This window comes from Ostrea edulis, chromosome 7 (genome assembly GCF_947568905.1).
Source record: "Ostrea edulis chromosome 7, xbOstEdul1.1, whole genome shotgun sequence".
Lineage (NCBI taxonomy): Eukaryota > Metazoa > Mollusca > Bivalvia > Ostreida > Ostreidae > Ostrea > Ostrea edulis.
Window position 1 is genome coordinate 1851865 of NC_079170.1, and position 19572 is coordinate 1871436.

A 19572-nucleotide genomic window follows, 5' to 3' on the forward strand; every position below is an offset into this window, starting at 1 on the left:
ACTCTTGGAATGTTAGCAGCCTAACTGCCTTATTTATAAAAATGTACATAAATACATGTTCGATCCCTGACTCCACTCTGTAGTGTAATACAAAGCAGCACACTACATCATTTTCATAAATAAACAAGTCCTTGCGCACTTTTGTTTGTCTGCGCTTTTGCAAGTGTATCTGTTGATGTCAAAGTATCAAATGGAAGCAACGTGCGTGTAAATCTAATGTTAACAGCGAAAGGAAAATGTTAATGCCAATTTAGAATAGCGCATTGTTAGAAAACTACTAATTATGCCAATCATCACATTTTCATTAAAAATGTGAGGTGTCTATATCAGAAAACCCAAACTCTTTAGATAATGTTCAACTTAACCTTTATTTACAACAGCAGATTCATTATGTTAGGTATAGCTGATTACATCGATATACAATGGCAGATCGATTTGTTATTCAAAGTATACTTAAAGTCATGTGGTCCACCGTTTGACAAATTCTGTAAACCTTGTAAAAATACCCTTTGATTATCACGCGCACGTGTCTATTAAGCTGTGCGAGATTTTGTTTTACATTATTTCGCGTGTTTTAGTTCGAATAATTTAGTTTGAAATGAATGTTTACAAACAGGTGTCACTCGGCATTTCTAACGCATAATCAGACAATAAATCAAGTGGAAGTCAGATCCCCAGTTCAGACCTCCAGAGGAAAGATCATCGGCAGGTTTACTCGGTGTAAAGCCATGTATTGGGTTACTACAGCACCGTGTCATGTGTTTCATGTTTTTGTTTAAGAGAAACAAAAACATTAAATACTTCTTAGTAGTAATCCTGTATATCTTTGTTTATCTTTTAATTTAGACAGTAGCTTTTAATCTATGCATGCATGCGGAACTATTTCTTAATGCATAAAAATACGGCTGCAAATCTGCGAGAAGTGACAAACTTATAGCAGAACAGGTCAAACGTATGAAAAACGAAGGAATATTAACTTGATATGATACATCTACATAACCAGACTTGATGCTTCACTACTTGAATCGAATTTAATACACATGCGCAGGAATCCCCACCACGAGAGGCAAGCGTACGTATATATTCTTACTAATTACTTTTTAAATGTTCTAACTCTTTATTTAAATGCACATCGTTTCAAGCATTTCATTTAGGGAAAGTTAATAATTTTCAAACTAATGAAGCTGGATTAAAGAAATTATGTACACTTTGTACCCCCCCCCCCCTTAGATAAACACAAGACCTCACATCTTTAAATGACTGCAAGAAATTGAAGTCCAAGAAACATAATAAATCATTCTGCAATTGCATTGTAATACAAATAGTCAAATGAATTATACAAATTTTACTGTGACAACAAGAAAAAAACCCCGATACAATTGTATTGCATTGTGAACAAAACTAAATCAATAATATATATATATATATATATATATATATATATATATATATATATATATATATATATACATATATATATATACGGTGACCGTAAGGCGGCCGCAATGTCTTCCCAAAAACTGTCCATCGCCTGTACCTGTTGAACCTCTGGCCATCTTATACTGATTATAAACCACCAGATATATCGCAAGTCTTTCGGCATTCTTTCTATTGGAATGTTGTCCTTGATAATCACTATGATGGATCGTTTTCGACGGTTATGAAAAGCATGGGTCACCGCCATTTGGACGGCGTACGAATTCCAACCACTGTCTAGAAATTATCTGTGATGACAAAGACAACTGTCCGACTGTGGTCAATACCCTGCACCAGCTGTTCAGCTTTATTCACTCCAGGAATGAAGGCTTTATCGGGAATGCTAATTTGAAATCCTAAATTTGTCAGCGCTTGAAACATTGTTGTGCAAACCAACTGGTAATCATCTTCAGAGTATGATATGAAAGCATCAAACTGGAAGGTGTTACTCTCATTAGAACATACCACACCTTTCCATCTGTTACGCAGACGTAGAATGACATAGTCAACATGAACACGGTATATCTTGATAGCAATTCTAACCACCAGTCCAATTGTTAGAAACAACAACATCAAGGAAGAAGTAATCAACCACACCCGAGTTTGGTATCTCTTTTCGAAAATAGCAAATTGTCTTACTTGAAGAAGTTCTGAAAAATTCGAAGATTTTTCGATGCAATTGGTTTCATTAAGATCCGCAAAGAGATTCTGATTATTCTTCATCCAACAAACCATAGACATATGGCTACAGTCACAATCTAAAATGTTTCCTTGGATGAAAATGTTTACTGTTTTAAGACTTCGAAGTACACGAAAGTCGGATGTTTCCAATCACTTGATTTGGTTACTTCGAATGTATAATTCTTTGAGGTTTCGAAAATGTGTCACTGCATTTGGAATGGATGATAAAAAATTGTAATTAAGGTAAAGGAAATTTAATTTTGTTTGTTCTTTGAATAAAGTAGTTGGAAAATGATCAATAAAATTGTGCTGTAGATCTAACAGTTCTAAGTTTTTGAGACCGTCAAATAAAGCCCTCCTGCTTTATTCGGCTATCAAATTGGAATTCATTTTTGATGCTCGCAAAAGTTTTAATTGTGTTAGGGGTTTAAAAATCTGAGACGAAATATTGGTGCAGTCATTGTCTGAAATGTTCAAAACTTCTAAGTGGCAAAAGTTCATTTGCCTAATCCTACTACAAGGGAAACTTGTTTCATACAGGTCCAACTCTTTTAAAGCCTCACCTACAATGGTCAACTGAACCTCATACAAATCAAGTCCTCTGTGCATATAATTGAAGGAATATAGTATTACTTTCAACAATTTTGAAAGAGTGAGCGCAATATTTGCCTTCCAAATCCAATGGTCTAGAAATGAGACGCTGATTACATCTCTAATGTCCACATTGTTGTGATCAAGATTGAGATACTGGAGTTTAGGATAATTTTTCAAGAAATCTACCGCAAACGACGGTTCCATATACCGAATGTGATTTTGGGAAATGTCCAAATGTTCAATACATCTTCCAAATGTAGATTTAAGTAAATTTACAGATATGCCTGCAATCCCGTTATCACTAAGATCGATAAATTTGACACAGACGTTCAAGAGATATTTACAATTATTCTCATCTGTTATAAAAACTTGTCTTATAAAAACTGGAATATTTGAGGCTGCGTAAATTTCTTCCATCCTTCGATTTTGTAAGCACTTTAACGTTTTTAACACCGCATTCAAGTCGCATAGACCCCCAAAACTCATCGTAGTTCTCCTTAGAAAAGAAAATGAGCACAATATATCTTCAATGACTTCACGTCGTACGTGATGATTAAACTTCATTGTCTGATTAAAGATGGGAGATTCCGATAATCCATTAAACGTGTTGTTGTCTAAGTAGAAAATGGATGAAGTTGGGTAAAATTTCAGTTTACTTAAATGCTTTAAACGTTTGAATTTGCTTCCGAATCTAAATCCTTCAAACACATCGATGTGCAATTCTGTTAAAGACGATAGTCGTGATAGTTCGTTCTCCGGATAGCTATAATTAAAAACGTGTCTATCAAATTCATTGCCATGTATGTAGAGAATTTTCAATTCACCCAGATACGAAAATGCCCCCTTTCTTGGGGTGTGTATTTTCAAGTTGCAAAACGAAAGGTCAAGAACGCACAGCCTAGGAAGACGCCTGAAGGAAAATCTATCGATACATTTTATGTCATTGTTCTTCAAATATAATGCTGAGACATTTCTTAATAAAGTTGTTTTGATGCCTGCAAATGTTTTTGTTGATATCAAAGTAAAATTATTCCATGAAAGGTCAATTGATACTGTTTCGCCTTTAAACATTGTATTGAAATCAAGAGGAATCCTTCGATAGTTGAGGTGACTACAATTCCACAACCAACCCCGGTTTCCACACTCATCTCTCTGATGTGTAACTTTACAAAGACTTTCTCCTGTTGTAACTACATCTGAAATAAAGGTTTTCATGTAATATCAAAAGGAAGATGAAATTCCGATTTTCAAATAGAAATGCATACACTTACAATTAACTTGAAGCATCGTAAAGAACAATGTGTAACAGACGTTCCACTTCATCTTCCAATTCTCTACATATTCACCTTCTATCTCAATTGAAATCGGTCTTGTATCATCAACAATTAAGCAGTGCTAGTTTCCTTTTTAATTTTAATTAAGGAAGTGTGTCTAGCAACGAAACTGAAAAATATGCCTGAGATGTCGACGACTAGTTCTAGCGGAAAAGTATATCAAAATCAAATTAATGTAACAAGTACTAATTGTTGCAGGAAACAATAAAAACACCAAAACTACACCAAAACATCGCCTTCAACCAAGTGTGTTATGTTCTTACCTACCTACCTACCTACCTACCTATCCTCTTCGCTCCAGTCGGAGCACAAGATTAATACAAGACTTCGCCACTCAGCTCTGTTTTTTGCTTTTGCCTCTGCTTCGCCCCAAGTTAAGACTCTTTAACTCATTTTCGACCGTCTTTCGCCAGGCTGTTTTTGGTCTTCCCCTTGGTCTTTTGCCTAGTGGTGTCGAACGTAAAGCCCTTTTTTGTATTGTTATTCTTACAGGTACCTCTAAAAGAATTTATTAAGAAACAAAAATGTATAGAAGCTGAAATATCATCAATTGAGAATGTGCGTGCACACGGAAGCTGGTTGTGAACTATGACTATGTCAAATTGTTAAGCATTTTATATTTACGTACAGTTTAATCATCAGGATATTTAATCCGATATATGAGGTCAAATAACGAACAATGATCAATCTTTTAACTCCCATAAGCAATACAAAATAGAGAATTAGGCATTTCACCAAAATACGAAAATCCCCACTTTCCTGGAGTATATACCACCAGGTTACAAAACGAAAGGTCAAGAAAACACAGCCTATATTGTTCTGCCTGAATAAAACTACTACTACTAAACTACCACTATACTGGTAAAATTGCAACATATGATTAACATATGTTAAACATATGATTACCATATGTTTTGAAACATATGATGATCATATAAAAGGAGCACTTAAAGGTCAAAGCATGTTTTTAAACATATGATTAACATATGTTTACAATATGAATAACATATGTTTGTATTATATTATGATAAACATATAATTTGTTCATATGATATTCACGTGTTTTTCTTACGAATTTCGTATTATCTACATGCAAAATTGTAACATCATGTTTATATTAAACATATGTTTAACGTGTAAAACTTATACGGTACCAATTTTGATGCACAAGATATGCATTTCGACAACAAATGTATCTTCAGTGATGCTCAACCGAAATGTTTGTAATCCGAAATAACAATGAAGTTTTAGAGCTATCTAGGGGAAAACAGCGTGCCAAAAAAGTGGAGTCAAATTCGTCTAAGGATAAGAGCTATGCGTGAGGGAGCGCTAAACTGACTTCATGAATTATGTCTGTAATGTTAATGAGCAGGAACAACAGTAAAAAAAAATCCATCCATTATTCTTTATTTTCACACAACTAAATAATACATTATTTTCTGTAAGGAAATAACGAATATGGATTGGAAACAATGTCCTGAAACTTTTCAACATGGTAAAATATAAACTTTATATGATGTTGTTAAAAACAATGGTCACTGTAATAATTGTGGTCCCACCCGGAACTACAACCCTGTCATTGGATCATGAAATTTAAAATTTGGTAAAGAACACTTACTCTTTTAAATATCTATAATCAGAATACGTCAGTTTCGAGATACGTTCGAGTTATTTCCCTTTGAAGAACTGTCGTACATAGTAAGGCGCGAAACAAATTGTTTACATGTGGGAGTGTGACGAATATTCATCATTGCATAAGTTAATATATTCAGTATTTTTTTTCATACGCTGTTTCCTCACCTGAATTTAGCTGATACACAAACGAAGTAAGTAATAAGAATTCAGGGAATAATTAAATACACGAATTCTTCTTATATCACGTGATTTCGTTTTTCATAGGTATCATACCCAGGGGTATTACTTTCAATATGACATTATTTTTATGTTTCTACTTTAGTAAACCATTTCTTTTGATATTATTTTGTATTTTTTACATTTACACATCAAAAGAGAAGTTTTTTTTAAATATATTCCATCGTCTTCCTCATTATATCTAGGTTCATTATGTCCCACTTAGGCACTCAAAGTTCTATTAAATGTACCCCCTACACAGGAGAGCTCTTATATCGAAACTGACGTATTTAGTACCAATAGCATTACCACCGCTGTGGTTGTCTAGAGGTAGTGTTCGCCCTGTATGCGGACGGTCGGGGTTCGAATCCCGGCCGCGACAGACCTAGGTCGTTAAAACAGGTAATGACAGTTCCATCGCCAAACTCTCGGCATCAGGTGTCAATGTCATGTGTTCTCGGAGATGGCCTTAAACATGGATGTACTGTGTCACAGTGGGTGTGGCGCGCTAAAGAACCCTCACTGCTAAATGGCTGTATGCACCGACCAAAGTCCTAAATTTTGCAGCCCATCACCGGTCTTGGTGACGTCTCCATATGAATTAAAAATTATGGAGAGGGACGTTAAACAAGATACAGCAAATCAATAGCATTAAAGGCTATCTTAATCAAATATGTACACATAAACACTTTATACCCAGTTTGGCCCCACCCATCTTCCCAAATATAGGGTTTCTGATCCATGCCGCTGCGGACCCCACCCTGGATCATGAAATGCTCTACATGACTAAACATTTTTTTTCTTACAGATGTGATGTAGAGAAGAATAGTTTTGGAAATTTGTCAAGATTTGGCAGAAAATGCAAAAACAGTTGTAATGGTAGTTTTCGGTAAAAAGTGTTCAATTGTCATTACGCAACTAATTTACTGTTGTGTTCCAGTTTAATAGTATATGAAATATTTGTAGAATACAACTAAAATGAAACAAATCTATAGTTTGATACATACATGTATGTCAAATAATAATAGAAAGAAACAAACAAGAAATTGGACAAAAAAGAAAAATACACGTCACCAAATACACTAACTAACAAGTGCCACAGATATTCATGTCAAAACAAACTAATAATGCAGGCCTATGAAACACTTCATTTCATCCATTCATCACCTCACCGGATATCATTTAGATACACACATAAATATACATCTGTATGACTTGTACTACAGAACCCAGTGCATAATTATCTACATATAGCAGTCAAACCATGGAAGCAGAATTGTAACATATGTTAAACATATGATTAACATATGTTTTGAAAGATATGATAATCATATAAAAGGAGCACTTAGAGGTCAACGCATGTTTCAAACATATGATTAACACATGTTTACAATATGAATAACATATGTTTGTATTATCTTATAATAAACATATAATTTGTTCATATGATATTCACGTGTTTTTCTTATGAATTTCGTATTATCTCCATGCAAAATTGTAACATCGTGTTTATATTAAAAATATTTTTAACATGTAAAACGTATACGGTACCAATTTTGATGCACCAGATGCGCATTTCGACAAATAATAACTGTTCAGTGATGCTCAACCGAAATGTTTGAAATCCGAATTAACAATGAAGTTTTAGAACTATTCAAGGGGAAAACAGTGTGCCAAGAAAGTGGAGTCAAATTCGTCTAAGGATAAGAGCTATGCGTGAGGGAGATAATCCTTAATTTTGAAATGAATTTCTAAATTTTATAACAGCAATTAAATATACATCCGTATTTTCAAGCTAGTAACGAAGTACTTAGCTACTGGGCTGTAGAGACCCTCGGGAACTAACAGTCCACCAGCAGAGGCCTCGACCCAGGGGTCATAATGTAAAACTTATACGGTACCAATTTTGATGCACCAGATGCGCATTTCGACAAATAATGATTAATGTATGTTTGACACATGTTTATCATGTATCAAACATATGTTTAACATGTATTAAACATGTATTTAACATGCATTAAAAATATATTTAAGATATGTTAAACATATATTCATCATGTTGAGAAACACAATAATCGTGAAGTGACACACAGTATATATATGTTTTTGAACATTTCTTTAGCTTGTTTGTTGATAATATACAGTAGGGAAATGTTAGTATTACTCCGTGATCAATAAATATCTATTTTGTTTAGATGATTTCTATGATGTTGATATACATGCCATCAACGTTTACCATCTTTTGGTCGCACATGCAATTTAGAAGTACCTCTCCAGAAAAAAAGAAAACAATTCATATCGGAAGGAATAAGCATTTATTTATGTCGCTGAGTACATAGTTATTATTCGGTTTGCGCTGCAACTTTAATCCACGTCCAGTAGTAGTGGCTGCATGATTGCAATGCCCTCTGTATCAACTTTCTTGGTGTCTACTTATTTCTGAAAGAAAAAAACTAAGATACTTGTTTACATAAATTAATACCCCACTGTGTCCACTTATTGGGCTTCCCCCAATTAAATATAAAAACAAAATCTAGATACATTTACACCACATCATTCTATTTTCTATGGACTTTGCCCCGTCTTTAAAAAAATGTCATGTTTCTTACTTAATTTAAATTCTTTATGGTCCCAGGATTGGTTTAAAAAATGTTGTAGTGAAATGAAAAACATTATGAAATGTCAAGGTCAAACATTCTGAGAATCAAAAAAGAATGATGTGGTGTTAATGTATCTAGATTTTCTTTTTACAGTTAATTGGGGGAAACCCCATAAGTGGATGCAGTGGGACATTAATTTATGTAAACAATTTTTAAAAAAAATACCAACAGAAATAAATCAAAGTACTGAAAGTACTGAAAAGCGCTAAACTGACTTCATGAATTATGTCTGTAATGTAAAAGAGCAGGAACAACAGTAAAAAAAACTTCATACGTTATTCGTTATTTTCGCACAAATGAATAATACATTTTCTGTAAGGAAATAACAAATATGGATTGGATACAATGTCCTGAAACTTTTTAACATGGTAAAATATAAACTTTATATAATGTTGTTAAAAACAATGGTCACTATAATAATTTTGGTCCCACCCGGAACTAAAACCCCTGCATTGGATCATGAAATTTACAATATGGTAAAAAAAACCCACCTGCTCTTTTTAAATATCTATAATCAGAATACGTCAGTTTCGAGATACGTTCGAGTTATTTCCCTTTGAAGAACTCTCGTACATAATAAGGCGCGAAACAAATTGTTTACATGCGGGAGTGTGACGAATATTCATCACTGCATAAGTAAATATATTCATTATTTTTTTCATATGCTTTTTCATCACCTGAAATCAACTGATACGCAAACTAAGTAAGTAATAAGAATTCAGGGAATAATTAAATACATGAATTCTTCTTATATCACGTGATTTCGTTTTTCATAGGTATCATACCCAGGGGTATTACTTTCAATATGACATTATTTTTATGTTTCTACTTTAGTAAACCATTTCTTTTGATATTATTTTGTATTTTTTTCATTTACACATCTGAAGAGAAGGCATCTTTCATACATTTTATCGTCTTCCTCACTGACTGTAGGTTCATTCTGTCCCACTTAGGCACTCTAAGTTCTATTAAATGTACCTCCTGCACAGGAGGGCTCTTATCTCGAAACTAGCGTATTTAGTACTAATAGCATTATCACCGCTGCTGTGGTCTAGAGGTAGAGTGTTCGCCCTGTATGCAGACGGTCGGGGTTAGAATCCCGGCCGCGACAGACCTAGGTCGTTATAACAGGTAGTGCCAGTTCCATCGCCAAACTCTCGGCATCAGGTGTCAATGTCATGGGTCCTCGGCGATGGCCTTCAAAACGGATGTTCCGTGTCACAGTAGGTGTGGTGCGCTAAAGAACCCTCACTGCTCAATGGCCGTATGCGCCGAACAAAGGCCTAAATTTTGCAGCCCATCAACGGTCTTGGTAACGTCTCCATATGAATTGAAAATTATTGAGAGGGACGTTAAACAAGATACAGTAAACCAATAGCATTAAAGGCTATCTTAATCAAATATGTACACATAAACACTTTATACCCAGTTTGGTCCCACCCATCTTCCCAAATCTAGGGTTTCTAATCCGCGACGCCGCGGCCCCCAACCTGGATCATGAAATGATCTACATGACTAAGCAATTGTTTCTTACAAATGTGATGTAGAGAAGAATAGTTTTGGAAATTTGTCAAGTTTTGGCAGAAAATGCAAAAACAGTTGTAATGGTAGTTTTCGGTAAAAAGTGTTCAACTGTCATTACGCAACTAATTTACTGTTGTGTTCCAGTTTAATAATATATGCAATATTTGTAGAATACAACTAAAATGAAAGGAATCTATAGTTTGATACATACATGTATGTCAAATAATAATAGAAACAAACAAACAAGTGGACAAAAAAGAAAAATACACATAACCACATACACTAACGAAGAAATGCCACTGATATTCATGTCAAAACAAACTAGTAATGCAGGCCTATGAAACACTTCATTTCATCCATTCATCACCTCACCGGATAAAATTTAAATGCACACATAAATATACATCTGTATGACTTGTACTACAGAATCCAGTGTATAATTATCTGCATATGGCAATCAAACCATGGAAGCAGAATTATTTTTTGTAATCCATAATGAAGTTGATTTCAATTCAAAATCGGGTTGGAGAGAATGTGAATCCAAATAAGTAAGATAAATACATGTATAACTAAAAACAAAATTTAGGAAGTTATTTAAAAAAGAAGTTCATCATACATATGCAATATTAAGGATGTTCTCTCCTGGTTTGACTTTTTTCAGAAGTATCAAACTTTTTTGATAAACCATTTTAATTCATACATCTTTATCCGAAATACATTTAAAACATAAAAAAGAGTATGTTAGTGTGGACTTTAAAGAATTACAGCCCCTCAAAGTTGCCCCTTTGCTGAAACTTAATTTTTCATGAAAATCACCAATTTTCACAAGAAACACACTATAAAACAAACAATAAGGACAGAATAATCTTGGCTTTCTTTTATTTTATGAAAATTAAGCATAAATTATTATTTCAATAACTTTTACATAAAATACATCACCAATTCTACAAAAAATTAAGTATTAATTAACGTAATTGTATAAAATATCACACATATTTGAAGACCTATTTCATCAAAAAATTCAACCTAGGGAGAATATCTGTATCAAACTTTTTCTGAAATTACTAATGTAGATTTGAATCATATTTTTGCTTTATTTAAATGAAAAAAAAAATGTGCGGGGCAGTGTGCATTGGAACAAAGATTTGAACCATTTTGTGTTCGCACCCCCTTCTTACACTGGCATACATTCTAAACAATAACAATATACGATTTGTTTTAAAATGTGTGTTTTTCAATTCATATTTACAAATTCTATATATTTATTTCATTATATGATAAGTAATCAGAAAACATAAATAATATATGCATATATAAAATACTAATTCATTTACAACTACAGAATGTGTAAAAAATATGCCCCCGCATCAGCATTTTCTAATTTCCATGCACTGTGACCTTGATTTTTGACCTTCTGACCTCAAAATTGACAGGCATCTTCATTTCTTTGTATGTATCCTTATGTCCAAATTTGGTTTGAATAGAATGCAAAGTACTTGAGTTATTATCCAGAAACTAGTTTTAACAGTCAACTTCCATGTGGCCATGAGGAAGAAATCTGCACTTCCTGGTATGGTTTTTCATATGATGATAGCACGACTCATCCCTCTCACTGTGGTTACCAAATGGATGTAGCTAAAAAGCAAACATTGGAACTCAATTTCTATCAATACTGTAAATTCTTAACAATAGAACAGAATATACTATTAGGTTTACCACCAGACTGCTAATACACCAACTTCAACTAACTCCAATTTTTTGTCTAGCCAGGGATTATGTATTAATGCCTTGCTCAACAAATTGTCACTCTAAAAGAATTTCTTATGCAAAATGTTATATATGAATCTGTTAGTGTATAAATGACTGTTTATGAAATATACATATATGCTGAAATTCTAATCAGGATTTTTTTTTTAAATGTACATTTTCAATACCCTATAAACACATTTTTACATTATTAAAACGTTTTGACAATTACACTTTGAAGGAATTTAATTAAAATAAAATTTTGATAAAATAATTTAATTTTCCAGAACTGATTAAAAACAAATTATCAATCTAGTAGCACAAAAGAAACATATCTATACATGTATATGTAGTCAACAAAATTATCTTTTGTTTTAACTAATTTGTACAAGAATGACACGCCATAATTCTGTAGATTGGAGAAACCCCCCTTTTCCCTTGAACTCCTTTTAATGAATTAAATTCGCTGTATACTTTGACGATTTTTTAAAACAATGATCTAGATTACACTTTTTAATCAAAATGATGCTTCAATAATGATACATTGAACGTTAGGAGCGAAATTCGTTCATGACCGACTAGGCGGGATCGGGAATATCCCTTATCAATTAATACAAATCTACATAGTTTGTAGATTTTATTTTCATAAAAAATATTCTTGTATATTGAAAAACTTACGAATTCATTCAATACTATATCAGTAGCATTTGATTCGGGTACTACATCGCTAACATCCTTCCATTTCCCCCTCTCGTCTGACACTGTACAGTACTGTAGTGTGTCACCATGTGCGTGGTGGTGCCTGCGTGTCTGTAATTTTCTTTGTCTGCCACTCACTTGTGAGAATATTAGATGCAGACTGTTCTATAACTGCCGTTTTACTTCATGTATGTTTCTGGACTGCTTTCGAATAGACTAAATGCGACATCGTACAGTGTGCGTCTTCGAGCTCGGGTTTGTTTACAATCGTAACGTCATCATGAATGTCGTAAAATGAGAAAATAAGTAAAAAATGGTCATGTTTTAATTAATTTTTGCAAGTTTATTAACATTACTTACAAATAAAAACAGATATTAATGTTCTTCTTTGTGCATACGAAATAAAACACACGCATCCCCATAGTTACGACTTTAAAAAGTATGGAGACTCACTCGCAGTAAAAGTACCACGAGAGTACACCCTTAATAACTTTGAAACTGAATGCTGCGTTATATCAACAAGAGTGGAAAGAGCTCATTTCTAACATGAAAGTTAGTTCAAGAGGATATACTAAATCGACTATGATAAATTGGGCTAACATATATAGATGGATTTACATTTAGGCATTGTAGTGGTTGTTTTTATACATAAATTAAAAAAAAAACAACCAAGAGTTTGTACACAGGTACATTAAACACTGTACTCATCAACACGTGTGTATTGCACTTTTTGTGTAAAAGCTCATTCATATTGCAAAGTAACCTCATCTGTTTGTCTGAATGAGACATAATACACATTGCTATAGTTTGAATTTTATAAAACAGTTCTCTATATGAAAATGCAAATAACCTTAGCAAAAAAGCATAATATTCGCTACTTGCGAAGATGGTGTAGGAGTTATAATACGAAAAAACGTAACAGAAGTAACTCGCAATAAATATATAATATTTACAACATGTAAATGTATAAGCTCAATGAGAATCTCAAACTAGGAACTTAAACGTTGCAAAAGTAATTTTCAAACGGTAATGTTGAAACCACTTTTAGAAATAAAGAAGAGACATCTCCCCACAAAACTAAATGCATTTTTATATGAAAAGATCGTTCAACGAAAACAAATTGTGGGACAGGTAACAACGACGGTAAAACCATACCCCCTTCCCTTCCTTCACCCTTTGTACGTTCGGAAATACATGTAGCATGTACCTGTCATGCTCATTTGTTTTGTTTGAAGTACAAACAAATTGAAAACACGATTACTTTTCATTGTGTGTAGCGTGATGTGGACCGCAAACCGTTTTACATTCATGCTTGACACAATGGCAATGTTTATCTAACACTTGTTCTAACCATATGTATTTCAGTAAACAACCCTCGTAAAATCCCGGGCAGTGTTTTGAAGAACTTGAAACCGGGGCATTGTCTTCCATAAACGTATATCTATAATTTTGTACCTTTTGTCTTTTCTCTCCCCCAATATCATTGTTTTCAGTCTCATGTTTGAAACTAAATAACGACATCAAATTTGATTGTGTTGACGTTGATTCTGAAGAATACATTGGTCGTTTAGAAATAGTAAGGTAAGCCTAAGTTACACCGTTACATCCTCTAAATTCCTGCATGTCCTACATATATGATCGGGGGAGATGTAGTCAGTTACGCAATATAGTCCCTCTGAGACACCGATCTCTGTCCTTCGCTGTCAAAACATAATGGTGCACACGATCGACGTGGATCAAATAATTTTTTTACCGTGTTGCACACATTTTTGCTGTGTCGGACAAAATTTTTACTGAGTCGGAACAGCAGTCAAAACACAAATGGAAAACCCTCATGATTCGTGCAGAGCTTAATGACGAGGCTTCTAATTATAATCATGCAAAAGTATTGATTTCTTGACCTATAAGCGCTATGCGAAGGTAACAATGCAAAGGCATCCTAGCCAAAACGGTTTCATGTACAGATTCGTATTCATTTTTAGATTTTGAATTACTTAATAATCACTTTAATTATTACAGACGCAGATTCAAACGGGAATGACCTGCTTCTTGCCCCAATTTCCCCCAAAATGAGGACAAAAAATGTCACCATTTTATACATACTTTATCCACTGTCCAACGAACTGTATGTCCGGCGAAAAATGCCCCTTCAAATATGTATGATATCCCCGTACTAGATCAGTTGCAAAATTACAACTACTTTAAACACAACTTGTTTACTACAGCAATGCAGAGAGAGAGAGAGAGAGAGAGAGAGAGAGAGAGAGAGAGAGACCTGTACTTTTAAAAGCTTTGAACGCAAATGGAAAGAATATCAAGCATAAAAATATATAAATCATTCAAATTACCAAGGACACGAACAAGTAGATTATCAGGTCGACCTCCCCCTTCCTGGAGACAGACGAGAACGCTTTATAGCAATAAAAATCTACAAAATAGCTACCACAAAATATACTAACGTATATACAGTGTAAGGTACATGTTTATTGCTTTGTATTGCTAACTTACAATTTACAACAGCAAATGTAATCATTGTTTGTAGTTTTCTTTTATTCATATTGACAATTTACAATCGCAAATACAATCTATAGGCAATAGCAAATTAAATTTCTATGCAAATGCAGATTATATCTATAAACTATGGCAGATAAGTATACTCGTAGATAGTATAACTTATACGGAAATGAATGAACGTGCAGATAATGAACAATAATCAATCTTATAACTAGTAGAAGAATACAAAATAGATGGTTGGGCAAAAACAGATCCCTGAATGGGATCAAGTGTCTAGGAGGAGTAAGCATACAGTTGAAATACTAAAAAAAACATTAATCACTATACAATTCCACTACAATGTAAACAATAAGATGAATCACAATACAAATTCACAGCAATAGGAACACACAGTGATATTTAACACAAACTTAAAAAATGTAAGCACAACCAATGTCATCAAAATATTATGGAACCTTTTGATATGGTCAATGAACATAATTATACACTATATTCAGAAAGATTTGGTTCTGTTGATATTGTCAACGACCATAATTATACACTATATTCAGAAGGATTTGGTTCTGTTGATATGGTTAACGATCATAACTATACACTATATTCAGAAGGATTTGGTTCTGTTGAGTTGGTCAATGACCATAATTATACACTATACTCAGAAGTATTTGGTTCTGTTCATCTCAGGCACTGCTCATTTTCCTGGTTTTGATGTGATTCGCAGAAAAAAAATCAAGATTTAAACAACAAATCACAACTCTTCTGATATACATGTATGTTAATGCTCCTTTTGTTAGTATGCTCGACATAGATCTGATTAGTTATACATTGTACGGAATGATTTAGATATAGTTTCAATGGGAAACTCATTGGAAGACGAAAGTCACTGTTTACGCAAGGCATCCGCCACATTTTCCCAAAAGTTGTTCATCACCCGTACTTGATCAAACTCTGGCCATCTTATACTGAATATACACCACCAGATATATCGCAAGTCTTTCGGCATTCTTTCTATTGGAATGTTGTCCTTGATAATCACTATGATGGAACGTTTTCGACGGTTATGAAAGGCATGGGTCACTGCCATCTGGACGGCGTACGAATTCCAACCACTGTCTAGGAAATTTTCTGTAACGACAAACACTACTTTTCGACTGTCGTCAATACATTCCACCAGCTGTTCAGCTTTCCATACTCCAGGAATGAAGTCTTTCTCGGGAAAGCTAATTTGAAATCCTAAATTTGTCAGCTCTTCATACATTGTTGTGCTAACCAGCTGGTAGTCATCTTCAGAGTAGGATATGAAAGCATCAAACTGGAAGGTCTTACTCTCTTCTGAATACATTACACCTTTCCATCTGTTACGCAGGCGTAGAATGATGTAGTCGACATGTACACGATATCTCTTTATGATAATTGTTACTACCATACCAATTGTTACAAAAAACAACATACAGGAAGAAATCATTAACCACATTCCAGTTTGACATTTCTTTTCAAAAACAGCAAATTGTCTTCCTTGAAGTAGTCCTGAAAAATTCAATGATTTTTCGATGCACATTGTTTCATTCAAATCGCCAAAAAGTTCTTGATTATTCTTTATTAGTTGAAGAGAAGATATATCGCTACAGTCGCAGTCAAAAATGTTCCCTTTAATGAAAGTTTTCGCATATTTTAGACTCTGAAGTACATAAAAATCAGATGTTTTCAATGACTTAATTTTGTTGTTTTGAATGTTTAAATATTTTAAGTTTCGTAAATACGTCACTGTAGTGGGAATACGCGAAAGAAGATTGCCTTTAAGGTTAAGGGAATGTAACTTTGCTTGTTCCTTTAATAAAGTGGATGGAAGATGATGAATGAAATTGTTCTCTAGATCTAACAGTTGTAGATTCTTAAGACCATACAATAAAGTTTTCCAGCTTAAAGAAAATATTAAATCGGAATTTGTATTTGACGCTCGAAAGGTTTTTAATTTTGTTGACGTTTTTAAAATTGAAATATTGGTGCAGTTATTGTTGGAAATGTTTAGGATCTCTAGAAGAGGAAAGTCGACTTCCGCAATCCTACTACATGGGAGATTTGTTTCGGTCAGGTCCAGCTCTTTCAGAGATTTGCCTACAATTTTCAACTGAAATTCATAAGAATCAGATATATCGTGAAGGCAGTTGTTAGAAAACCGTAAAACTTTCAACATTTTTGATAAAGTGAATGTAATATTTGGATTCAAAATCGAACTGTCCAACAATGAGACGTTGATTCTTTTTCTAATACATTTATTATTATTAAAACTAGCATCAATATACTGAAGGTTGGGGTAATTTGTCAATAAGTCTATTACATAACGCGGTTCCAAATGCATAATACTATTGTTGGAAATGTCCAAATATTCAATACATCTTCCAAGATTTGTTTTAAAAAAATCGAAAGAAATCCCTGCAATTCGGTTGTTCCTAGCATGGAATTTCTGTACGCAGATGTTTGACAAATATTTACTATTATTCCGATTCAACAATAATTGATTCCGGAAAACAGATGGAACATTTGAACTTATGTATATTTCTACAATTGTTCTATTTTGCAAACACTTTAACGCTCTCAGCGCTGCATTCAAGTCACATCGACCTCCAAAATTCATTTCTATCCTCAACAGAACAGGAAAAGAGCATAGGATATCTTCACTGACGTTACATAGTACGTGATCCTTAAAATCCATTGTCAGATTGTAGATGGGAGATTCCGATAATCCACTGAACGTGTTGTTGTGTAAATAGAAAATGGATGGAGTTGGGTAGAATTTCAGTTTACTTAACTGCTTTAAACGTTTGAATTTGCTTCTGAATCTAAATCCTTCAAACACGTCGATGTGCAATTCTGTTAAAGACGATAGTCGTGATAGTTCGTTCTCCGGATAGCTATAATTAGAAACGTGTCTATAAAATTCATTGCCATGTATGTAGAGAATTTTCAGTTCACCCAGATACGAAAATGACCACCTTCTTGGAGTGTCTAGCTTCAAGTTGCAAAACGAAAGGTCAAGAACGCACAGCCTAGGAATACGTTTGAAAGAAAGTCTATCTATGCATTTTATGTCATTGTTCTTCAAATATAATGCTGAAACATTCCTTAATAAAGTTGTTTTGATACCTGCAAAAGTTTCTGATGATATCAAAGTAAAGTTATTGCTTGAAAGGTCAATAGATACTTTTTCACCCTTAAACATTGTATTGAAATCAAGAGGAAATTTGTCATAGTTGAGGTGACTGCAATCCCACAACCAACCCAGGTTTCCACACTCATCTCTCTGATGCGTAACTTTACAAATTTGTCCTCTACTCTTAGTCACAGCTGAAATTAAATTTTAAAAGTGATATTCAACAGACTGTAATTTATTAAATTCAAAGTTTAAAAATAATGTAAAGACTCACAGGAAATTTGAAACATCATAATGATATAGCAGATAATCCTCTTCATTTTCGTAATCCTGTGCATAATGACGTTCTTTCTCAAAATGAACTACTTCTGTTATTGTCAAAACGTCAGCAATTAGGTATCAGGTATTTCCTTTTCAATTTCAATTCAGGAACTATTTGGAAAAATGAAACTGGAAAAAAAATATCAAAGACGTCCATGAATAATAGCGAAAAATTATATCAGTATCAATGCAGCAAATACTAATCTTTACGGGAATCGGAAATTATTTTCATTTAACGCTTACTTGGAACAAATGGTGCCTATATTTTTTTTAGTAAATCATTCATTGAGAAACAAGAGATTTATAGGTACTTCAGTACCATCCAATCAAAACTGAAACACGTGGTTTATGACCATGTTAAATTATAACGCGTCTCCAGCTACAGCTACCATTATCAGACCAGTTCATTTTGCAACAAATCCGTTATAAAATTTTATTATCATCCAATAAAGATAAGTACTTGAATGCGCGTTATGTTGAATAAATATGTTGACGGTTACAAATCTTTATGAAAAAGATCATGGTAACTAACAGTGCCAAACAGCATAACACCTTTAAAAAGAACTACAAAGCTCTGAGTAAAGGAAACACGAACCCTTTATATATATATATATATATATATATATATATATATATATATATATATATATATATGCAAGGTGACGATAACGAACAGTGATCAATCTCATAACTCCTACAAGCAATACAAAATAGATAGTTGGGCAAACACGGACCCCTGGACACACCAGAGGTGGGATCAGGTGCCTAGGAGGGGTAAGCATCCCCTGTTAGATAGATATATATATATATATATATTGGAAATTCGAAATGACAAAAAACTTTTAAATATACATATTTATATATAGAGAAAAAACTCCAATCAAACTTATAAACGATGGGATCAAGAAAGCCAGATAACTCAATAGAGAAAATCTTATCAATGCATCCAAAATCAGTCCCACAACAAATTCACACATTTTACCGTTTGTTACAACATACAACCCAAGGAATTCTAATGTTA

General features: G+C 33.6%; 2 protein-coding genes across 2 annotated transcripts; both read right to left on the reverse strand.

Moving 5' to 3' along the window:
• Positions 1–1244: 1244 nt before the first annotated feature.
• On the reverse strand, positions 1245–2912 carry LOC125656799 (toll-like receptor 6). Its single transcript, XM_056142890.1, is given in 3 exon segments — positions 1245–1260; positions 1485–1716; positions 1719–2912. Coding segments are annotated over 3 exon segments (747 nt in total). The 5' UTR covers positions 2218–2912.
• A 12263-nt stretch (positions 2913–15175) lies between these two features.
• On the reverse strand, positions 15176–18601 carry LOC125656798 (toll-like receptor 2 type-2). The gene is made up of 2 exons (XM_056143006.1): positions 18505–18601; positions 15176–16606 (listed from the first exon to the last, which is right to left on the reverse strand). Exon 2 carries the CDS (start codon positions 16551–16553, stop codon positions 15960–15962), a length of 594 nt encoding a protein of 197 aa, XP_055998981.1. The 5' UTR covers positions 16554–16606; positions 18505–18601; the 3' UTR covers positions 15176–15959.
• Positions 18602–19572: the final 971 nt, after the last annotated feature.